Source organism: Camelina sativa, chromosome 14 (assembly GCF_000633955.1).
Source record: "Camelina sativa cultivar DH55 chromosome 14, Cs, whole genome shotgun sequence".
Taxonomy (NCBI): domain Eukaryota; kingdom Viridiplantae; phylum Streptophyta; class Magnoliopsida; order Brassicales; family Brassicaceae; genus Camelina; species Camelina sativa.
Genome location: NC_025698.1, coordinates 1,948,952 through 1,969,027, shown reverse-complemented (window position 1 = coordinate 1,969,027; position 20,076 = coordinate 1,948,952). Strand labels below are relative to the sequence as shown.

The window sequence follows — 20,076 nt, the reverse complement described above, 5'->3', positions numbered from 1 at the left end:
GGGGGCGTAATCTGATTTAATCAGAAGTTTTGGGGTTAAAACATAAATTTTAAAAACTAATTATTTTTCTGGTCAAATAAAGCGAAAGCTGAGGTCTAAAGGGCAAAAGGGTGTCGTAACCCGTCTTTTATGGGTGGCTTGGCTTTGCGTCACGGAACAGAGAATTATATAATCGAGGCCGCCGATCGTTTTAGCTTTTTAACCGGAATCCATGGCGGTGCAAGCTGGTGTTCAGACCTCTAAGGTCCTTATCCTACTCGGCGCAGGTCTCTTTCTCACTATGTGTGATTGTTTAATTATGTTTTTTTTTTTTGCTAGTTATGAATTCGATGATTTCGATTGGTGTTGCTTTGACTCTGTATAATCTAGGGATAGTTTTCTACAGTTTACAAAGATTTAGGTTTGAATTGTATCCTAAGTTGTGACAATTTTGATGCATCACTAGAATTTCTAATTTGCCAATTGAATTAGTTTTTGTTCATAGCTTCAATTGTAAAGTGTAGATTTGATTGTAGATACAGTTTTTGATTTAATTCTGTTTCAAATTCTATGTTACAACAACGTATCTTTGTCTTGTTAGTTTCCTCCATCAATGACCTTTCTACAATAAGGATTCATGTAAATTGATACTTGGGGGTTATGTTTTCATGTTCAAGGTGTATCTGGTTCGATCGTATTGAGACATGGGAGGTTGTCTGACCTAATAGCCCAGCTTCAGGACTTACTCAAGGGGGCTGATGGAGTTGAAAGCACTCCATTTAAGTATGACGGTGCACTCCTAGCTGCTCAGGTTTTGCCATTTAAGCAATATACAATCTAAAGAGAAAATAATTCATGTGTTTCTTGTAACCATTTGGCCAATGCTGGACCCTCTTCTTAGTGACATATTTTTTTGTTGTTTCTTAATTACCAGATTCGACAGCTTGCAAACGAGATCAAGGAACTAACTATGAACAATCCAGTTACCATCTTTAATGGAGATTCAAACTCTAGTGATAATCTACTTTCAGAAAATATGTTTCAAATATGTTTAATTTTTATGAGAAACCGAGATTAAGTTTTGCTTTTGCTGATGTAGGCTATGCATCTTACCTGGTTCCAGCGGCTGCCGTTGGAGCTATGGGGTACTGTTACATGTGGTGGAAGGTGCTTATCTTTTGAAAATCTGTCTTTTTTTTTTAATGTTCCAAGTGTCTTTTGTTATTGTTTTGTAACATGTAGTTTTATCAATGCACTATATATCATTGACTTATAACGTTTACCCACATCTTACTCCTTTCTTTCTACATTGCAGGGCTGGTCATTTTCTGATGCAATGTTTGTGACAAAGAAAAATATGGCTGATGCGGTTGCCTCTGTTTCGAAACAACTAGAGGATTTGTCAGACACATTAGCGGTGAACAAATAATCCTTTGAAGCATTCCTTTGTTATATATTTTTATCTCCTTGTGGGTTTTTGACTCGATGCATTTGTTTACGCAGTCAACTAAGAAACACCTTTCTAAGAAGCTAGCGACCTTGGATTGGAAGTTGGAAGAGCAGAACGAGACATCTAAAATGATCTTAAGTGATGTAAGAAACATATTTTATTTCTCAGTTTCATGTATTGATAGCTTTAATTTTTCCTAGACTTCAGATTATGACAATTACACATTCGTCTGGACTTGAAGAATATTAAGATTTCCAAAATATTGTAGAGTATTTATTTATTAGCTTCCGATCTCTTTGTGTCTGAACTGTTTTTCTTCACATGCACAATAGATTCCTGGCTAGGGCTTGCTATGATTTTTCAAGGTTAAGTAGCTCAATTTTATACATGTGTTCATGACTTGTTGTAATTTTGATTACGCAGTAGTTGCTTTCAAATTACAGTTTGATTCTTATTTTCGCGAGTTATTCCATCAATGACTTGTTCACAAGGAATCTTAATTCAATGCAGGTAACTGAGATGAAATCCAGCATTTCACAAATAGGGTTTGATTTTAAGCAACTGAATGAAATGATTTCTGGAATAGTAAGTTTCATCTTTACCCTCTAATTTGCATATTTCGCGGACAAGACTCAATTTATCTTAAAGAGGCTAATATCTTTTTACTTTCGTAGGAAGGGAAGATTGAAAGTCTTGAAAGCAAACAAGTAAGTTTTCTACAACCATTAAGCCAGTTCATGCTATCAATTTTCTTAAAACTAGTTTATCTTAAACATTTGGTTTTTGCCAAAAACTTTAGGATGTGACCCTCTCGGGACTATGGCATCTATGTCAAGTTGCAGGCGTTAAAGACAGCACAAGCACTAAAGTCTTTCAGGTGAGTGTTAACTTGCAAAGTAAAAGAAACGTTGGCTTGCTATTTTCTTTGTTTTCACGTAATTATAGGCCTGATTGTTTAAAAAATCTTGTTTCTGGCTTCTTGGTTTTAGGATGCTGGTGCGAGATTAGCTATCGATGGAAAACCATCTACTAATAATTCCCTCTCGGTAATAATGCTGCAATACCTTTTCTTCATTATCTAAACTTCTAATGATGGATGAAAATTCAGCAAGATCATTTTGTCTTGAATTTACATATATTGAAACAAGTCCCTCATCAGCCTCCTCATTCCATGATCATGAAAGCTGGAAATACATGTTGTAGCTGTTATTTATTAATCTCATGTGGCTTTGTAAAACTCTAAAACTATTTGAAACTCCAGGGTCTGAGGTTTCTGACGGAAGGCAAAGAGGCTGCAAACGTAATACACAAGCCGGTATTGGCGAAAGAATTAACCGTGATGGCGAAACCAGTGGAGGAAAAAACAAAAGCCGCACGCGCACCCACGACAAGAACAAGAGTTAACAGAGCGTTTCCGGGTGGAATATCTTGGGCAAGGGATGTTCCAGGGCTATCCTAAATATTATTTTGGTTGATATACAAACAATATTGCTTATATATTCGTCCCAACTCCCACGTTCTCTGATATACTTACTGGGAGTGGCAATTATTTTTTTATGTACAAAAGAAGAAAAGAAAAATTCGGAAAATTCCACCAAGTAACAGATGTTATTGCATCCATCAACAATTTGTTTTGCCCTAATTATTTTTGTCTCCTCTTTGATGTTTGTAAAGAAAAGAGTTTGAATAACGCTTTCACGTATGTTGAATGAAAAATAATAAAATTGATGGATTCTTCTTGACCTTTGTTTTTTTTCTTTAGGTCTTCCATGATCTGAACTTTTGTAGTCTTGAAAGCAACAGAGAAAGAACACTTTCGTTCTTAATGGGCTAGGAAGGCCCAAAAACTGATTAGAGTTAGCCCAAAGTAAATTTAACCCGAAATAACCGAATCGGGTGAATTGCACACAAATTAAAATACCCGACCGGATCCTGATTCACTTATTAAGAGGAGGAGGAGGGGCTTGACGGAACTTGGCATCGGTGAATCGGAGCTTCTTTCCTCTCTCTCTCTCTCTCTCTCTCTCTCTCTCAAGTGGTCTCGATCTTGGAAGTTCAACGCAGATTCTTCTCTGGTTCAGGTAAGTTTCCAACTTATTTCTGTGTCGAACTTGGCTAGTGGGGCAAATTTGTCACAGTTTACGGAGTATTGAAGTAGCATTGGCTGTTGAATTAGCGATTCATTGTGTATGCCCAGGCGTTTTGATTGGGGAATTTTGTGGTGCTTTTTTCTTTACTTCAAATCATCGCTGTTGATGTTTCTTCTTCTGTGTCCTTTTTAATTTGCCATAGTGCTTAATCCAGTCTCTGGGGAAGAGACGAGAAGATGAGCATTGTACCTAAGGAAACGGTTGAGGTTATAGCTCAAAGTATTGGGATTACCAACTTGTTACCTGAGGCTGCTCTTATGCTTGCTCCTGATGTTGAGTATCGTGTTCGAGAGATCATGCAGGTCAACCCTTTTTTTTTTTAATTTATAAATCAATGTCCTTGTGTTCTTGAGGTGAGCTTCCAGGTATCAGATATTGATTTTTCTGTAACATCTTTTTTTGACAGGAAGCTATTAAATGCATGCGTCACTCAAAGAGAACGACTTTAACTGCTTCGGATGTAGATGGTGCTCTCAACTTAAGGAACGTTGAGGTACCTAACTAGACACCAATTCCCTCTATAAATTGTTTCTCTAGTTAAGATTTATGGTTTCTGGTTTTGAGGTTCGGCTTTACTGGTGTATATGAATAGCTCCATGTGTTAAACATTGTTTTCACATGTTTCAATATAGCAGTTAACTGAATCAAAGGAATCTATTTGAGAATGACATATTTTATTGCAGCCGATATATGGCTTTGCCTCAGGAGCACCATTTCGGTTTAGAAAAGCTATTGGGCATCGAGATTTGTTCTACACTGATGACAGAGAAGTAGACTTCAAAGAGGTAAGATATTGGGCATATTTTCTTTTTTTCTATTTAGCTCTTCTTCGTTTTCTTTTTCTAATGCTTTCAAGAATTGTCATGATTTTAGGTGATCGAAGCCCCACTACCAAAGGCTCCCCTTGATACTGAAATTGTTTGTCACTGGCTAGCTATTGAAGGTGTGCAACCCGCTATACCAGAAAATGCTCCTTTAGAAGGTTTGTCTCTCAATCTTATGTCCTTTGTTAGACTTGTGAAGTCATTAACTGATTGTTTTCGAGATGAAACAAAGATTAGTCTGTAAAGTGATGTTTCAGAATTCATTGATGAATTATCCTCCTTCTATGTTTAATGTACCCAATGTTATGTGGTGAGGTTACTGATGTTAATGAGGGATCAACATACATATTTCAGATCCATCTGTATTAATGTTTTACTCATCATCATGTGCAAGAAAATTTAAAGAAATTCCTTCTTCTTTCGTGTCTTGAATATATTTTTCACTTGTTTGTGCTGTCTCTAGTCATTAGAGCACCTGCAGAAAACAAACCCCATGAACAAAAAGACGGACCTCTTATTGACATTAGGTTACCAGTGAAGCATGTACTATCTAGGGAGCTTCAGGTATGTGGTGCAGGCTAAATACCACGGGATACTATCTTACATGCATAAGAATTATCTGTTGTTCTCTCTTAACAGCTATACTTCCAAAAGATTGCTGAACTGGCAATGAGCAAGTCAAATTCTGCTCTGTTTAAAGAAGCATTAGTGAGCTTGGCCTCTGACTCAGGACTTCATCCTCTGGTTCCATATTTTACAAATTTCATTGCCGATGAGGTAACATCATGCACCAACGAAGATTTTGTATTAAGAAATCAGACCCACTATTATTTTTACAGATTACAGTTTTAATTTTCTCCACCGGTGCAGGTTTCACGTGGTTTAAATGACTTCCAACTCCTGTTTAATCTAATGCACACTGTTAGAAGTATTCTACAGAATCCTCACATACACATAGAGCCTTATGTAAGTTTTCTGTCGATTATCTTTTGCCACTATCTAAGAATCATCGCTAGCTCCATTTTTTAAGGCTCTTGATTTGGGCTTCTTCAAGTTGTATTTTAGACATATTCCATATAAGGATATAAGATGTTTAGCAGTAGTGTTTGTCCGAATTATGCAAGCTCAAGTGCGTAAGTACTCTCCTCTGCCTTAAATGATAATAAATTATGCCTTTGATCTGTATTGAGGGTATGTAAACCAGCCTTGGGATAATGTTAATGTAATTTAGCTTTGGGATATTGAGTTCGTTGTTTGAGCGTTGTTTCATAACCATGAAACTGATTGAACTTTTCCTTTTGATGTCAGCTGCACCAGTTGATGCCATCTGTTGTAACATGCCTTGTATCAAGGAAGCTTGGAAATAGATTTGCTGACAACCATTGGGAACTCAGAGATTTTACGGCCAATCTGGTTGCACTGATATGTAAAAGGTTCATTCTTTCCCTTCATGTCATGAACTCGTTTTTCTTTTTTGGTTGATTGTGGGGAGCTGAACATGATTTCATACTGGAAACGATAATGAAATTTAATACTGAAATTGTATGCAATATCATGAGATGGTCTCGCACTTTTATATTACATTAGTTAGAAGGGTTAGTCATTGTCTCGCACTTTTATATTACATATCTCACCTTTATATTCTTTTAGCATCTGAAATCCTGTGGTCTGAATAAAATCTTCCAGGTATGGAACTGTTTATATCACTCTCCAGTCTCGTCTTACAAAAACTTTAATCAATGCACTTTTGGACCCAAAGAAGGCTTTAACTCAGCACTATGGTGCAATTCAAGGATTAGCAGCTTTGGGGCACAATGTTGTAAGTCATTCCTTGACCTCTCAGAAAGTTTGTGCATGCTAATTTCAGATATCACCCAGAATTAATGTTTATCTAGCATATCCTTTTATCTAGGGACTTCACAGGAATCTGATATACAATATGATGCCCCACACCACTTTCCCGGCTTTGCATCTCATTGTACTGGGAAATTAGGACTGTTATAGCCTTACACAACTCTTCCATGAATCGGATAATCCTGCTACCAAAAACTTCTGCACAGCTATCCTGCATTGTTAGCTTTTGTCATCTAAATTGTCATTTATTCTGTAGGTACGCCTTCTTATTGTACCAAATCTTGAACCGTATCTAAGACTTCTCGAACCGGAATTGGCTGCTGAGAAGCAAAAGAATCAGGCGAAGAGCTACGAAGCGTGGCGTGTATATGGAGCTTTGCTGGTTAGTCAACATATCCTTGTAAAATTCCATCATTAATAGAATTCTCAGTGGACAATCCTTATAGAGACCCCCTGTGCTCTTTTGCTTTTCAGCGTGCTACAGGCTTGTGTATACATGATCGGCTTAAAATCTTCCCTCTTTCACCATCCCCGTCACCAAGTTTCCTCCATAAGGGAAAGGGAAAGATAATCAACACTGAGCCCCAGAAGCGGAAGCTGAGTGTAGACTCTTCAGAAAACCGATCACCGCAGAAAAGATTAATAACTAAGGATGGGCCAGACGGTGTACAATCACAAGATCACACCGGCGTTGCTCCAATGCAAGTAGATAATCCAGTGGAAAATGACAATCAGCCACAAAACTCTGCTCAACCATCCTCATCAGAACAAACTTCTGATGCTAACGAATCTGAAAGCAGAAATGGAATGGTGAAAGAAAGCGGCAGGGGTCGGGCTATTACCATGAAAGCTATCCTTGATCAGATATGGAAAGATGATCTTGATTCTGGACGGCTTTTGGTGAAACTACACGAACTCTATGGTGATAAGATTCTTCCCTTTATCCCTTCTACAGAGATGTCCGTATTCCTCTAACCAATAAGAGGTACATGTGCGGTTTGCCTCATCGATATAAATCTCATGGTTTTGGGTGTGAATGCATTTAGAATGTTGTGGAACCAAAATACCCAAAGATAATGAGTAATTATAAATATGTTGAATTGTTGATGTTCAAGCAGAGAAGAGGCTTGGAGAAATTAAAACACAGTCTGATTTGGTACACATATACTCATTCAGATCCGTGCCAATTCCCTCAGGTAAACTCAGTAGTGCTTCTTTATAAGATTGAGGGATTTTCCAAGTCCTTGGAGCCTGCAGGGTGGGTTGAGTTGAATTGAAAAGTTGCAAATCGAGTTAATGTTGACGGCTTCAAATGTGTATATATATTAAGAGTTCTAATGATTACTTAGTGGATGGATGTATTTGTTTCCTCATGATCTATATTACACAATTGTTTTATATTTCTGTTTTCATATATGCTCTCTTCCTTACTGCTCGTTATATTATTTCATATATGCTCTCTTCTTTACTGCTCGTTATATTATAATATCCACTCATATTTTTACCTCTTGATAAACGTTGACTATGAAAACGGTCTGAAACACTACAAGATATACATGGATAAGACTGAACAAAAGTTTCGAAGACATCTTTTAAACAATCAAGTTTGCTACAAACCACAGAACAGCCTAGTAATCCGGTTTACAACATAAATACCCTGTTGTCCAAAGCCCAAACTAAAAACTTATGACCATCGATTCTGCAATCTAATGGATTGGTTCTTGCATTCCAGTAAAAGCTATGGATGGAACCGAGAATAGCAATGTGCTTGAAAAAGGGAGCTTCAGGCATGAACATAAAACCCTGGGCGACCAAAAATGTTTCACCAGAAGTAATTTCTTTTTGCAGGGACAGAACAATCAATGACCCATCATTCTACGATTTCCCCTTCTTCTAGTCCATCAATGTTGAAATCAGTAGCTAAATTTAGGAGGTCGCAGTTATCATCTGAATCCAGTCCCTTTGCAAATTCACATTCAAAGTTGAAATAATCACCTGGGTTCATTTCCGCGAAAAGATCCGAGTATGTGTCTATCAACTCTTGGTCAAACTCAAAATCCCCGTCTTCTAAGGGATCAACCTGAGGATGCAGATTGTCGGAAACCCCACCCTCCTCTGAGGCTCGCTGACACGGGTTATAGTTCATTTGTTTCATAAGATCAAGAACCTTTGGCTCAAAGGAGTCAATGTCGTCTTCTTCTATTTCCTCTACTCGGGAAGTTATACCATTTGTGCTTCCATGACCATCGTATAAGGAATCATTATCATTAGGCGTCGTGTTTGCATGGTAGAAGTCTTTGATAACTTCAAAGTCATAGCTCTGTGAAGGTAGATATACATGGATCACCGGGTACTCTAATATAACTAGTTTGGCAAGCTGTTGCCTCAAAGGAGCTTTGATGTTCAGCTCCTTGAAAGGAGCCTTTGCACCCTGTGACAAGCAAAAAAGGTTAATATTTTGTTCATAATATTTTCATACTAAGAACCAACAACGATAAGGGAATGATAGTGGGAAATAAAACCAAACCTTTGGGTATAGGCGTATAAAAAGTTTGAGAGAGTCAAGATCCACATCACAAAAAGGCTTGAGCTTGTGAATCCACGGGCCAGGCTTGAGATGATTCTCTATCACCGAGCATAGATTTGTATCTTCACCAACTCTGGGATGGATAGTATAAGTATCAACAGAGACAGACCAATGAACAAAACCAAGTGCCTCAATAAACAAATATGATTACCGGTCCTAGAGAATACTAACCCGTGGTCAACAAGAATCACATCCGTAGAGTGAAACCGCCACTCAATTGTCCACGAGATGAATTTCGTCCTACGGCAAAAAAACCATCAACCGCAAAGGACAGGTCAGGAAGTAGGACTATAGAATCAATTTAAGCTCTGACAAACTTCAACAAACAGATTAACTCGAAAACTTTAACAACTACTATAAGTCTTTATTCCTAACCAGACACTAGAAGGGATAAATAGCACAGCTGAGAGTAACACCAAATAAAAACAAAAAGCCTTGATTTTGATATAACTTATATGGAATCTCATGATTACCTATTATCGTATCGACTCTGATTCTTTTCGCTCTTCAACATTCCACTAGGGGCAAACCATAGCTTTGTTCGGCGGCTAGCAGCAGCATTGCGAAGGCTCCGAAGATAATGGGGTAAATTATAAAAAGGGTATTTGCATAACTGACTACTCCTTCTCCGAGCAGACTCGGCCACTCTTTTTGTTTCTTCAAGCATATTGTAGTCTAACCAATAGAGAAAAATTAATAGAAAGTTGCGTTTACCCAAACGAATTCTCAAAGACTAATCCATGGAAACATGAATACAGGCTGATCAAAATACTCGAAAAAAAAATCAGAACTTTAAAGATTGAAAATTTTCAAAACCAAATTCACGAAATTCAAACTCTAGAGATTCAATTGTACCAGAAAGAAGGAGGTTATCGTCGAACTGTGAGAGGGGAACGAAGTCGGTGAGCTTCCTTTTTCCGGTACAACCTGTTCGCTTCTTGTGGGCTTTCACACAAGAGAGGCCACACGATCGAATCGAACATCCGGGACATTTGTACTTCCAAGGATTTAGCTTGCACTCCTCGCAGACCGAACCTTCCATCTTTGTCTGGAATCAATTTTGTCTGTCCTCGTAGAGGAGGCTCTGGTGGTGGTGGGCGAGCTCAGGGTTTATGGAACAAGAGAGGTGTCGAAATTAGGGTTTTTAAAAAAGAGTAATTTTGGAGGTAAATAAATACAATAAATCTGTTAGGGGAGATGTATGTTTCCAATTTTACATTTAAGTCCACCTATTTATAGTTTCTTTTGAAATATATCTCATACTTGTTTTATTGTGTTGACTTGACCCAAAACAAGCTCAATCATAAAAACTTGAGATTTTTCTTGGTTTTATCCATGTTCAAAAGTCCTGAAATTTTGAGGGCTGAGTTCATGAAACGATGAAATATTACAAACATATTTCAAGAAGAGACATAGTAACAACACAAGGAGGCCCTAACAAACACAGTTAATACAAAGATCTACTGATGTTTTCCTATTATTTATTAGTCGTAAGGGATCTGGATATACGCAGCATCACAGACGAATGGGATATCGGCGTACATGCCCGCAAGTGCACACCGTATGCTTTCCAGGACGGTAAACAGATAAGCAAACGAAACAGCGGTCCAGAAGTGCATCCCAAACTTACCCCAATAGACTCCGAGAGGCATCCACTTGCTAACGGTTCCAATAACCTGAAGAGCGATTTCAAGAAGCATACCCATCACTACATGGAACCTGAAGAAGTGAGGCCATTCTTTTCTTCGCACTATCCCTAGATAAGCTACAAAGAAGTATGCCATGAGGAACCAGCTTGGCAGTCTTCCAATGGCGCCCAAAAATGGGTAGGTTAAGAATTCAAAATCTTCTAGGAACGGGTGGAGATGGTAAGCGGTTTCTGCGTACATCCAAGTTTCGTGCAGAGGCATTAGGTAAGGTAGGCATGCCAAAGTTCTCCACCACCATTGTGGCTTTTTGGTCATTGGAGGAAACCGGAAGCTGGAAGGTACATCTTTTGATGCTCGCGGGGTCAAGAGGGTTTTTCTACGGACAGGTAACACAGGTAATGTACCAGACAGACTACCTTGTTCTCCATTCAGAAGCAGAGAAGACGAGGCTGACAGATATGACAGAGGCACACCTGAAACAATCAAAGATTGAGTCAAAAAAACAAGAAAAAACAGGAACTTTAAAATACCACAAAGACACTTGAACTAATTTCAGCCTATATTCAAAGTCTTTTAACATTCACATCATTAGAAACTCATTGAAGAAGGGATATATGATTTAAGTATTTGAAACCAAACGAGTAGAAGAAATCAACATGCCTCTCGGCACTCTGGAATGAAGCTCATTAAATGGTGAAGGTGATCCCCACGAGTTCTTTATGACAGACAATGAACTTCGAGCAAGACGATATTGAGTCTGTCCTGATGCAGCAGCTCTGTATGATGATGACTTGAATGCCCGAGAGCTCGTTAGAACATGTGCACTTGGTGTGCTGCATCCAGTTATCATCCTTACCAAACTAAACTACCTATATACAAAAACCAGATAAAAAATTAAAACTTTTGTTTCATCAATCTTGAACAGACGGCTGTAGAATATACAATCTCAACCAATAAACACAAGAATCGTTAAGAGATTCCAATTAAAGTTCGATTCCCTAGAGATTACTCAAGACCAGCTAGAACATTGCAAACCTAAACCCAGCGCTTCCACGAATTATATATAAACCCATAAAGCAAACAAAATCGATAATAATTCTGAAACCCCATAAGATAACTTAAAGGAAGAAGAAGTTACGAACCGAGGCTGAGAACAATCGAAGCTGGAGGTAGAAGAAGAAGAGCAAGGGTTTTATCTATCGCGCATTCATCCTTTGTGAATCCTATCTCCTTCACTCTCCCAACAAAGGGCAGTGGCGATCTCTCTGACTCTCACTTTAACTCCTGTGTTTCAATTTACATTAATACCCTCAGGCCCATGATCGGCCCACAACTTTCGAAACCCTCCAAACGAACAAGAGGGTTTAGCGCAATATTAAACCGTGACCCAAATTTGAAACTTTTTTTTTTTTGTTCTACTTCTTAAAACATCGAATCGACAAATTCCTTCCGCCGTCGGAATGTCGATTCCCGATTCTAACTCCTCCGCATCTGTAACGGTTTCTCCGTCTCTCTCTACCGCTTCCGCAACTCCTGCGAGACCAGTAAACACTACCATACCACCGCCGCCATCTTATCCACCTCCTGCTCAGCCGCCACCGCCGCCTTCTCAGCCGCCACCGCCGCCTCCGACTTACAGACACGTAGCTCCGCTTCGCCATCCTGTTCCGTTACAACAAGCTCATAATAATAACCTCTACGCGCAGTCAATTCCAAACGTACGCCCGAATCAAGATCCGTCGGCGGTTCTTTACCCGTTTGCTCCTCCGGGTCGGGGTCGAGGGTTCGTCGCTGATCAGAGTGGATACCCTCCTCGCCCCGGTATGGTTTACAACCATCCACAATATGGGCCGGCCCAGATTGAATCCATGATGCAGTACATGAGTGGGAGCCATCAGATTCCTCACTTACCACGCCTTGGAGCGGGTTCTCCTGTTGTGTCGGGTCCCAGGAGAGAAAGTCCTCAGTTCCTGCAACCTCGGGTCAGTTTATTTTTTGCACTTGTTTGATTATTTAACTCTGCTTGGTTTGTTTCATTCGTTAATGCTTAGATTCTAGTTGAGTAGTTAAAAGATTGTTGGGGAAAATGCTTCAAGAAACTTTGAATCTGACTTAGTAGATTGGAGTCTTAGTAGAAGTGAATATGACTGTGTGCTGCGGCTGATGAGTATCCATTTTCTTCAGAGTGCTTCTCATTCGAACTGATGCATGTTGTTTCTTGACTTTTGGATTATACAAGTACAACTACTCATGATCATTTGTCAACTAATGTAGGTTGCCCCGCCCCGAGCTTCAATTCTAGACACTAGCAGGAATAGAAAGGCCAGGTGAACATCATATTTCTCTACTTTGATATTATCTTTCTTTTGGTTTCAATGAGAATATATTTTAAAAAAACTTGTTCGAGAAACTTAGTTGCCTTGCTTTTTCTTTTTCCTTGTTATAAGAAGCAGGGAAGGGGCTCTTGTTCTTATTAGAGGGAGAAAGGTAAGCCTACTATGTGTATCTCTGATGTACCGCTCTTTGAGAGTTTGCAAAAGACATATGTTAAGTTTAGATTGTGATACTTCTAACTGTTTACAGGTCAGAATCACTGAGGGAGCTTCTCTTTATTCACTTGGTCGATCGTGGTTGAAAAATGGTTCTCACGTAGGAATTCAGGTTCGCATCATTATATTGCTGCAGTTAAAGTAAACAACATAGATGATTCTTTCTTGATATGTTTTTTTCAAGCCAACCTGTAGTTAAATGATCTTCAATTGCATACTCAAAACTTCTTTCCTGCTTTTACAATTGAGTTTGTGCATCTGCAATCTCTCCAGCGTAATCAATTAGGGTAACCATATATCTGGGACCAATGTAACTTACAGCTTCTCTAATGACAGCCGCAAAGGAGTGGTATGATGAAGTCTTTGCCAAAGCCGTTACCTGTGGATATGACAGAGACAAGTGATCCAGATGATCCAGCTGAAAAATCAGCTGATGAAGACGAAGAGGTTTGTGTTTACTTTTCAAGAACCATATATTTTGTCTGAGCTGAACATAGCGCATTAATCTGATTCTTTCTTGCATTGGCACTAAATGATGTTTCAGCTCTTGCATTGTTACTAAATGATGTTTGATTTAACTCTTTTCTTTGATTATATCAGGGCGAGGTGGCTGTAGAGGAATTAACAGAGAAGGATCTTTTGAAAGGGCACATCGAGCGAGCTAAGAAGATCCGTGCACGGTAAGCTCCACAAGAGTTCTTTTGCTCTTTAGATCTTGTAGTACTTGAAAGACGCAAGATTCAGGGATTAGTTTTCATAATCATCAAAGCAGTTTAGCAGGACATTATGGTAATTGAAAAAGGGGATTTTTCTTTGTCTTTCAGATTGAGAGAAGAACGGTTGAGGAAGATCAAGAGGTACAAAGAAAGAATAGCGCTTCTTCTGCCACAATCCGAAGAGTAATGATGAAGAGCAATTAAAAAGGGTAAAGTTTTGTTAGGACGTAGCATTTTATATGACTGTTGTTGATTTAGCATAGTAAGTACCACGTGCAGTAGGTGTGTTCTTCCCTCCTCTTCAATAGATTAGTAGGACTGGACTACTCAATTGAATTGTGTGTGTCATTCTTCCTAAAACAGAGGAAGATGAAGTTCTTTCCGTAATTTTAGTCAGTTTTTTTTTTTTTTAAACCAATTTGACAATACAGTTTTCTCCTCTTACATGTCCATATCATCGAAGGGATAAATCTTAAATCATCTTTCTAATAATAAATCTGATTTTAGAAAAAGAAATAAGGAATTAAGAAGATGAGATTTTGTGTAAGTAAACAGCGTGGAAGTCGCTAAGTGGATCAGAGGGTATAGAGAGAGAATAGCATAGGGAAGCGGACAGAGAAGATAAACAAACCCTCCTATTTGATCTCTCTTTCAGTTGCATTGCCACGTCGTCACATACACGTGTCGTCATCCACCGCTAAGATTCTCTTTTTGCCTCATGCTACTAGTCTCACTCACTCTACCGATGGTCTATCTCTCTCACTCACGTTAAATCCGCCATTTGTGTAAAACTCCCCTCACCTTCTTTCTTTAACCCAGAACCATCTAAAAGTAAACATTTTCCCGCAATCACTTTTTTAGCTTTCTCGATTGTTTACACATTACATTTTCAGCTCTCTGTTTCTTTCTTTCACACTAACGCAATTCCAGTTTCTTACTCTCCAAGGAAGAACGGAAGAACCTTCATCTCGAGAAACAGAGGAAAAAAGAACTCAGAATGGCGGGGAACGAGTGGATAAATGGATACCTGGAGGCGATTCTTGATAGCCAAGCTCAGGGGATTGAAGATACGCAGCAGAAACCACAAGCGGCTGTGAATCTGAGAGAAGGTGATGGACAGTTTTTCAATCCGACTAAATACTTCGTTGAGGAAGTTGTTACTGGTGTCGATGAAACCGACCTTCACCGGACTTGGCTCAAAGTCGTCGCCACTCGCAATTCTCGTGAACGCAACTCTCGATTGGAGAATATGTGTTGGCGAATCTGGCACCTCACTCGCAAGAAGAAGCAGGTTCTTATGATTTTTTTTTTTTTGTTTTTGTTTTGGAATTTGTTTCTGAAACGTTTTCAATGGTTGTTACAGTTGGAATGGGAGGATTCGCAGCGGATAGCGAATAGGAGATTGGAAAGGGAACAAGGAAGAAGAGATGCCACAGAGGTTTTATCTGAGGATTTATCAGAAGGAGAGAAAGGAGATGGTCTTGGAGATATTGTGCAACCGGAGACACCTCGTATACAGCTGCAACGCAATTTATCCAATGTCGAACTCTGGTCTGATGATAAGAAGGAGAATCGTCTTTACATTGTCCTCATTAGGTATATTCTTCTTCTCTGTTTGTTTCTCTCTGATTCTTATTCTATTTTGTTAGATCTACTACATATCAAGAGTGTGTTGATTTTATCAGTTTGCACGGCTTGGTTCGTGGGGAAACATGGAGCTTGGTAGTGATTCTGATACCGGTGGACAGGTACGTTGTGTTCTTCTATGTTTTCAATAAGATTGAATCCGGTGTCTCAGCTTGATTTCTTTGTGAATTGTCAGGTGAAATATGTTGTGGAGCTAGCTCGAGCGTTAGCGAGAATGCCTGGTGTGTACCGAGTTGATCTGTTTACGCGCCAGATATGCTCATCCGAAGTTGATTGGAGCTATGCAGAGCCCACGGAGATGCTAACCACTGCTTCTGCTGACGATTGTGATGGCGATGAAACCGGGGAAAGCAGTGGAGCTTATATCATTAGGATACCATTTGGTCCACGGGATAAGTACTTAAGAAAGGAGATTCTCTGGCCTTATATCCAGGAATTCGTTGATGGAGCTTTAGCTCACATTCTTAACATGTCCAAAGTTTTGGGAGAACAGATTGGGAAGGGTAAACCAGTGTGGCCATATGTGGTTCATGGGCATTACGCGGATGCAGGGGATACTGCTGCTCTACTTTCTGGTGCGTTGAACGTTCCTATGGTCTTGACGGGTCATTCCCTAGGAAGAAACAAGCTTGAGCAGCTTTTGAAACAAGGGAGGCAATCAAAGGAGGATATCAATTCCACTTATAAGATCAGGAGAAGGATCGAAGCTGAGGAGCTTTCGCTGGATGCTGCAGAGCTTGTTATAACAAGCACGAGGCAGGAGATTGATGAACAATGGGGACTTTATGATGGCTTCGATGTAAAACTCGAGAAAGTCTTGAGAGCTCGTGCTAGACGCGGTGTTAATTGCCACGGAAGGTTCATGCCAAGAATGGCTGTAAGTACACCCAGAACTAGCCAGCTTGGAAAAGTTATGATTATAGAGTAAGTTTGAGTGATTAGGTGAGCCCGTTGTGCAGGTTATTCCTCCGGGAATGGATTTCACAAACGTTGAGGTTCAAGAAGATACACCTGAGGGTGAAGGAGATTTGGCTTCCTTAGTAGGAGGAGGAACCGAAGGATCTTCTCCTAAAGCGGTTCCAACATTCTGGTCTGAAGTAAGTTGTCCTATGGAGCTTCATTATCTTCTTTAGAGGTTTGTTCTGCAGATTGTGTTTGATGTTTAGCTGCGTGAACTTTGCAGGTTATGAGATTTTTTACAAATCGTCACAAACCAATGATCTTGGCATTATCTAGACCAGACCCAAAGAAAAACATAACCACTCTTCTAAAAGCTTTTGGAGAATGTCGGCCTCTACGGGAGCTAGCTAATCTTGTAACTGTTACATGCTTTTTCGATTCTCTTAAGGTTTGAAACCAATAATTCTCTGTTTCTGAAGTTCTTTCCCTGTGCTTTGCAGACTTTGATAATGGGAAATCGAGATGATATAGATGAGTTGTCCTCTGGAAACGCTAGCGTTCTTACAACCGTCTTAAAACTCATTGACAAGTATGATCTTTACGGATCTGTCGCATATCCAAAGCATCATAAACAGTCTGACGTTCCTGATATATACCGACTTGCTGCACATACAAAGGGTGTTTTCATAAATCCAGCTTTGGTGGAACCTTTTGGCCTTACACTCATCGAGGTAATGTATGCATATGTGTTATATCATATATGTGTAGTGCTTATTAGCCAGTGCCCAATCCAGTTAAACCAAAATTGAAAAATGCAGGCTGCAGCTCATGGACTTCCTATGGTGGCAACCAAGAATGGAGGACCAGTCGATATACATAGGGTAAGCAAGGTGTCCTGAAACTGAAACATCATTTTAATTGGTAATACTTTTTTCTTTCTCATGGTATTTAAATTCAGGCATTGCATAACGGTTTGCTTGTGGATCCACACGATCAAGATGCAATAGCGAACGCGTTGCTGAAGCTGGTATCAGAGAAGAATTTATGGAATGAGTGCAGGATTAACGGCTGGAAGAACATTCACCTCTTCTCATGGCCTGAGCATTGCCGGACTTACCTGACACGTATAGCCGCATGCCGAATGAGACATCCGCAGTGGCAGACGGATGCAGATGAAATGGCTGCTCAAGACGATGAATTTTCACTCAACGACTCTCTGAAAGACGTTCAAGATATGTCTCTGAGACTCTCTGTGGATGGAGATAAACCATCGTTGAACGGGTCTCTTGAACCAAATTCTGCTGATCCTGTTAAACAAATCATGAGCCGGATGAGGAAACCTGAAATCAAGAGTAAGCCGGAATTACAGGGGAAGAAGCAAGTTGATAACTTGAATAGCAAGTATCCTGTTTTGAGGCGCCGGGAGCGGTTGGTGGTTCTAGCAATTGATTGCTATGACGACAAGGGAGAACCGGATGAGAAATCTATGGTTCCGATGATTCAGAACATCATCAAAGCGGTGCGATCGGATCCCCAAATGGCTAGAAACTCTGGTTTCGCTATTTCAACTTCGATGCCGCTTGAGGAATTAACTCGCTTTTTGAAGTCTGCAAAGATTCAGGTGAGCGAGTTCGACACATTAATATGCAGCAGCGGGAGCGAAGTGTATTACCCAGGTGGGGAAGAAGGAAAGCTTCTTCCGGATCCTGACTATTCCTCGCATATTGATTACCGATGGGGCATGGAAGGGCTTAAGAACACGGTGTGGAAACTGATGAACACTACAGCCGTTGGTGGTGAGGCTAGAAACAAAGGCTCTCCGAGTCTTATTGAGGAGGATCAGGCATCGAGCAATGCGCATTGCGTTGCGTATCAGATCAAAGATCGTTCCAAGGTAAAGTTGTTTACCGTTTTGCGGCTTTACCGGTAGATAACGCAGTATCTAATTAGGGTTTCATGCAGGTGATGAGAGTGGATGACTTGCGTCAAAAGTTACGACTTAGAGGCCTCCGTTGCCATCCGATGTATTGTCGGAGTTCGACGAGAATGCAGATCGTTCCTCTTCTTGCTTCTCGATCTCAAGCTCTCAGGTCCGTTGATTATAACCAAATTGATGATCTAATAATTGATGATCTCAAGCTCTCAGGTTATGTTTAATTTTGCTCGGGTGCGTTAATCTAATAATTGCGATTTGATTTATGGGGTGAAGGTACTTGTTCGTGCGGTGGAGGTTGAACGTGGCGAACATGTACGTAGTGGTTGGAGAACGCGGCGATACAGACTATGAGGAATTGATCTCCGGCACACACAAGACTGTGATCGTCAAGGGGCTCGTGACATTGGGCTCTGATGCTCTTCTCAGGTCAACAGACTTTCGAGACGACATCGTTCCATCGGAGAGTCCTTATATCGGTACTATCAAGGCTGATCCACCGGTTAAGGACATAACCGACATATTTAAGCAGCTCTCCAAAGCCAGCGCTTGATTCAATTGGCCGGTTCGACCATGTAGATTGATTTGTTATTTCTTTCTTTTTTCTTTTCTTATTTTTATTCTAAAGATACACTTTGTTAAATTTTGGTATTTTGGTTGATCATCAAATATGTGATGATTTACAGGTTTCTATAAAATAAAAGTTACAAACAGTGAAGTCAAGTCTATTTTTTTTTTTTTAGCAGGATTATGCAATTATCTAAACCCATAGACTGCAATGGTGGTTGACTGGTTCGGAAAAAAAAGAAATTAGAAGAATAAGTTTAATTTATAAAGATTTGTGAAATTTTAAAATTAAACTTTTACCATCCAAATTTTTGAAACATCGTAACCCTAAAAATTCTTTACCATAGTAATAAGTTTCTTCCATTAAACTCAATGAATTTATAAGATTTTATAAATATGAATCACTAAAATAATGGATTTTTTTAATAGATATGTTAGGAGGTGGTATTCATAAAAATAATCAACTGGTCGGTTTGATTGCGTGAACCGACGTCGGTCTGTCGCGACGGTGATTCGAAGAAGCTGTAATTAATTTACTTTTGTTTAAATTAACGAAAAATAAAATAAAAAATTTACATTTTGTCGGCATCCGTGAGAAAGACTCCAATTAAAGAGAGAGAGTTTAATGGATATAAAAAATTTATAAAATAAAATTTAACTAGTTTTATAATACAGTTATTTATTAAAAATCATTAACAATATAAAACTTACGAAATATGTGTTTTTTTTCAAACTATTATATTTAGTATATGATTTTATTGCAGTTTTCTCTAAAAAATATTTGAAAACAATTACATAAATTATATTATATTTTATAAAACAATGAATTTCAATCTTGATCCTAGTACTGGTTTTAATCTAATTAATATAGTAAAATGAATTTATAAGATTTTATAAATATGAATTAGTGAAATAATGGAATTTTTTATTTGTTTAATAGATATGTCGGTATTGTATTGTTCATAAAAATAATCAACCGGTCGGTTTGATTGCGAGAACCGACGTCGGTCTGTCGCGACGGTGATTCGAACTTCGAAGAAGCTGTAATTAATTACTTTAATTTTAATTAACGATAACTCAAAAATCTACATCTCACCGGATCCTGAGAAAGACTCCAATTAAAGAGAGAGAGAGAGAGTTTACACACAGACTAATTTACAAACAAGTTCTCATCATACCACTGGAGAAGATCTCTTCTTCTTCCTGATTTCAAACGCGATGCGAAGGTAGATAGATCGTACCAACATTTTTTTTGGTTGTTTCTCGGGCAA

The 20,076-nt window shown here is 39.2% G+C and overlaps 6 protein-coding genes across 10 annotated transcripts; 4 read left to right on the top strand and 2 right to left on the bottom strand.

The window, feature by feature from the left end:
- Positions 104-3,087, top strand: LOC104739026. The gene is made up of 11 exons (XM_010459263.2): positions 104-266; positions 657-790; positions 914-992; positions 1,079-1,146; positions 1,295-1,396; positions 1,483-1,572; positions 1,940-2,014; positions 2,104-2,136; positions 2,229-2,306; positions 2,419-2,475; positions 2,691-3,087. Exons 1-11 carry the CDS (start codon positions 212-214, stop codon positions 2,886-2,888), a joined length of 969 nt encoding a protein of 322 aa, XP_010457565.1. The 5' UTR covers positions 104-211; the 3' UTR covers positions 2,889-3,087.
- On the top strand, positions 3,365-7,707 carry LOC104739025 (transcription initiation factor TFIID subunit 6). Of its 3 annotated transcripts, none has more exons than XM_010459262.2 (13): positions 3,365-3,510; positions 3,722-3,881; positions 3,986-4,072; positions 4,263-4,364; positions 4,453-4,561; positions 4,867-4,967; positions 5,043-5,180; positions 5,274-5,369; positions 5,712-5,836; positions 6,090-6,222; positions 6,514-6,639; positions 6,732-7,242; positions 7,454-7,707. In XM_010459262.2, the coding sequence occupies exons 2-12, from the start codon at positions 3,756-3,758 to the stop codon at positions 7,230-7,232; spliced, it is 1,644 nt and encodes a 547-aa protein (XP_010457564.1). In that variant the 5' UTR covers positions 3,365-3,510; positions 3,722-3,755; the 3' UTR covers positions 7,233-7,242; positions 7,454-7,707. The 3 variants fall into 3 exon arrangements, with proteins under 3 accessions (XP_010457564.1, XP_010457563.1, XP_010457562.1); XM_010459261.2 differs by having other exon boundaries at positions 7,376-7,707; XM_010459260.2 differs by having other exon boundaries at positions 6,732-7,707.
- Positions 7,821-10,012, bottom strand: LOC104739024 (box C/D snoRNA protein 1). The gene is made up of 5 exons (XM_010459259.1): positions 9,700-10,012; positions 9,318-9,519; positions 9,016-9,084; positions 8,785-8,917; positions 7,821-8,688 (listed from the first exon to the last, which is right to left on the bottom strand). The coding sequence occupies exons 1-5, from the start codon at positions 9,884-9,886 to the stop codon at positions 8,128-8,130; spliced, it is 1,152 nt and encodes a 383-aa protein (XP_010457561.1). The 5' UTR covers positions 9,887-10,012; the 3' UTR covers positions 7,821-8,127.
- LOC104739023 (protein TIC 20-I, chloroplastic-like) lies at positions 10,146-11,753 on the bottom strand. The gene is made up of 3 exons (XM_010459257.2): positions 11,636-11,753; positions 11,154-11,362; positions 10,146-10,966 (listed from the first exon to the last, which is right to left on the bottom strand). The coding sequence occupies exons 2-3, from the start codon at positions 11,341-11,343 to the stop codon at positions 10,329-10,331; spliced, it is 828 nt and encodes a 275-aa protein (XP_010457559.1). The 5' UTR covers positions 11,344-11,362; positions 11,636-11,753; the 3' UTR covers positions 10,146-10,328.
- On the top strand, positions 11,878-14,164 carry LOC104739019 (neural Wiskott-Aldrich syndrome protein-like). 3 transcript variants are annotated; one of them, XM_019236351.1, is made up of 7 exons: positions 11,878-12,475; positions 12,768-12,820; positions 12,947-12,980; positions 13,077-13,154; positions 13,379-13,489; positions 13,643-13,722; positions 13,867-14,164. In XM_019236351.1, the coding sequence occupies exons 1-7, from the start codon at positions 11,954-11,956 to the stop codon at positions 13,943-13,945; spliced, it is 957 nt and encodes a 318-aa protein (XP_019091896.1). In that variant the 5' UTR covers positions 11,878-11,953; the 3' UTR covers positions 13,946-14,164. The 3 variants fall into 3 exon arrangements, with proteins under 3 accessions (XP_019091896.1, XP_019091895.1, XP_010457553.1); XM_019236350.1 differs by having other exon boundaries at positions 12,944-12,980; XM_010459251.2 differs by having other exon boundaries at positions 12,941-12,980.
- On the top strand, positions 14,215-18,951 carry LOC104739022 (probable sucrose-phosphate synthase 3). The gene is given in 13 exon segments (XM_019236348.1): positions 14,215-14,589; positions 14,689-15,049; positions 15,122-15,354; positions 15,444-15,463; positions 15,466-15,506; positions 15,581-16,282; positions 16,365-16,502; positions 16,589-16,720; positions 16,806-17,036; positions 17,124-17,186; positions 17,264-18,199; positions 18,268-18,395; positions 18,515-18,951. Coding segments are annotated over 12 exon segments (3,195 nt in total). The 5' UTR covers positions 14,215-14,589; positions 14,689-14,755; the 3' UTR covers positions 18,792-18,951.

Coding starts and splice junctions, on each gene's coding strand:
- LOC104739026 (XM_010459263.2), top strand. CDS start 212: ATGGCGGTGCAAGCTGGTGTTCAGACCTCTAAGGTCCTTATCCTACTC. Junction 1,147..1,294: donor ACTGTTACATGTGGTGGAAG/GTGCTTATCTTT, acceptor TCTACATTGCAG/GGCTGGTCATTTTCTGATGC. Junction 2,307..2,418: donor CAAGCACTAAAGTCTTTCAG/GTGAGTGTTAAC, acceptor TCTTGGTTTTAG/GATGCTGGTGCGAGATTAGC.
- LOC104739025 (XM_010459262.2), top strand. CDS start 3,756: ATGAGCATTGTACCTAAGGAAACGGTTGAGGTTATAGCTCAAAGTATT. Junction 3,882..3,985: donor GTGTTCGAGAGATCATGCAG/GTCAACCCTTTT, acceptor TTTTTTTGACAG/GAAGCTATTAAATGCATGCG. Junction 4,968..5,042: donor TACTATCTAGGGAGCTTCAG/GTATGTGGTGCA, acceptor CTCTCTTAACAG/CTATACTTCCAAAAGATTGC.
- LOC104739024 (XM_010459259.1), bottom strand. CDS start 9,886: ATGGAAGGTTCGGTCTGCGAGGAGTGCAAGCTAAATCCTTGGAAGTAC. Junction 8,918..9,015: donor GTGATTCTTGTTGACCACGG/GTTAGTATTCTC, acceptor TATCCATCCCAG/AGTTGGTGAAGATACAAATC. Junction 8,689..8,784: donor TTATACGCCTATACCCAAAG/GTTTGGTTTTAT, acceptor TGCTTGTCACAG/GGTGCAAAGGCTCCTTTCAA.
- LOC104739023 (XM_010459257.2), bottom strand. CDS start 11,343: ATGATAACTGGATGCAGCACACCAAGTGCACATGTTCTAACGAGCTCT. Junction 10,967..11,153: donor TCATTCCAGAGTGCCGAGAG/GCATGTTGATTT, acceptor TGATTGTTTCAG/GTGTGCCTCTGTCATATCTG.
- LOC104739019 (XM_010459251.2), top strand. CDS start 11,954: ATGTCGATTCCCGATTCTAACTCCTCCGCATCTGTAACGGTTTCTCCG. Junction 12,476..12,767: donor CTCAGTTCCTGCAACCTCGG/GTCAGTTTATTT, acceptor CAACTAATGTAG/GTTGCCCCGCCCCGAGCTTC. Junction 13,723..13,866: donor GCTAAGAAGATCCGTGCACG/GTAAGCTCCACA, acceptor TTTGTCTTTCAG/ATTGAGAGAAGAACGGTTGA.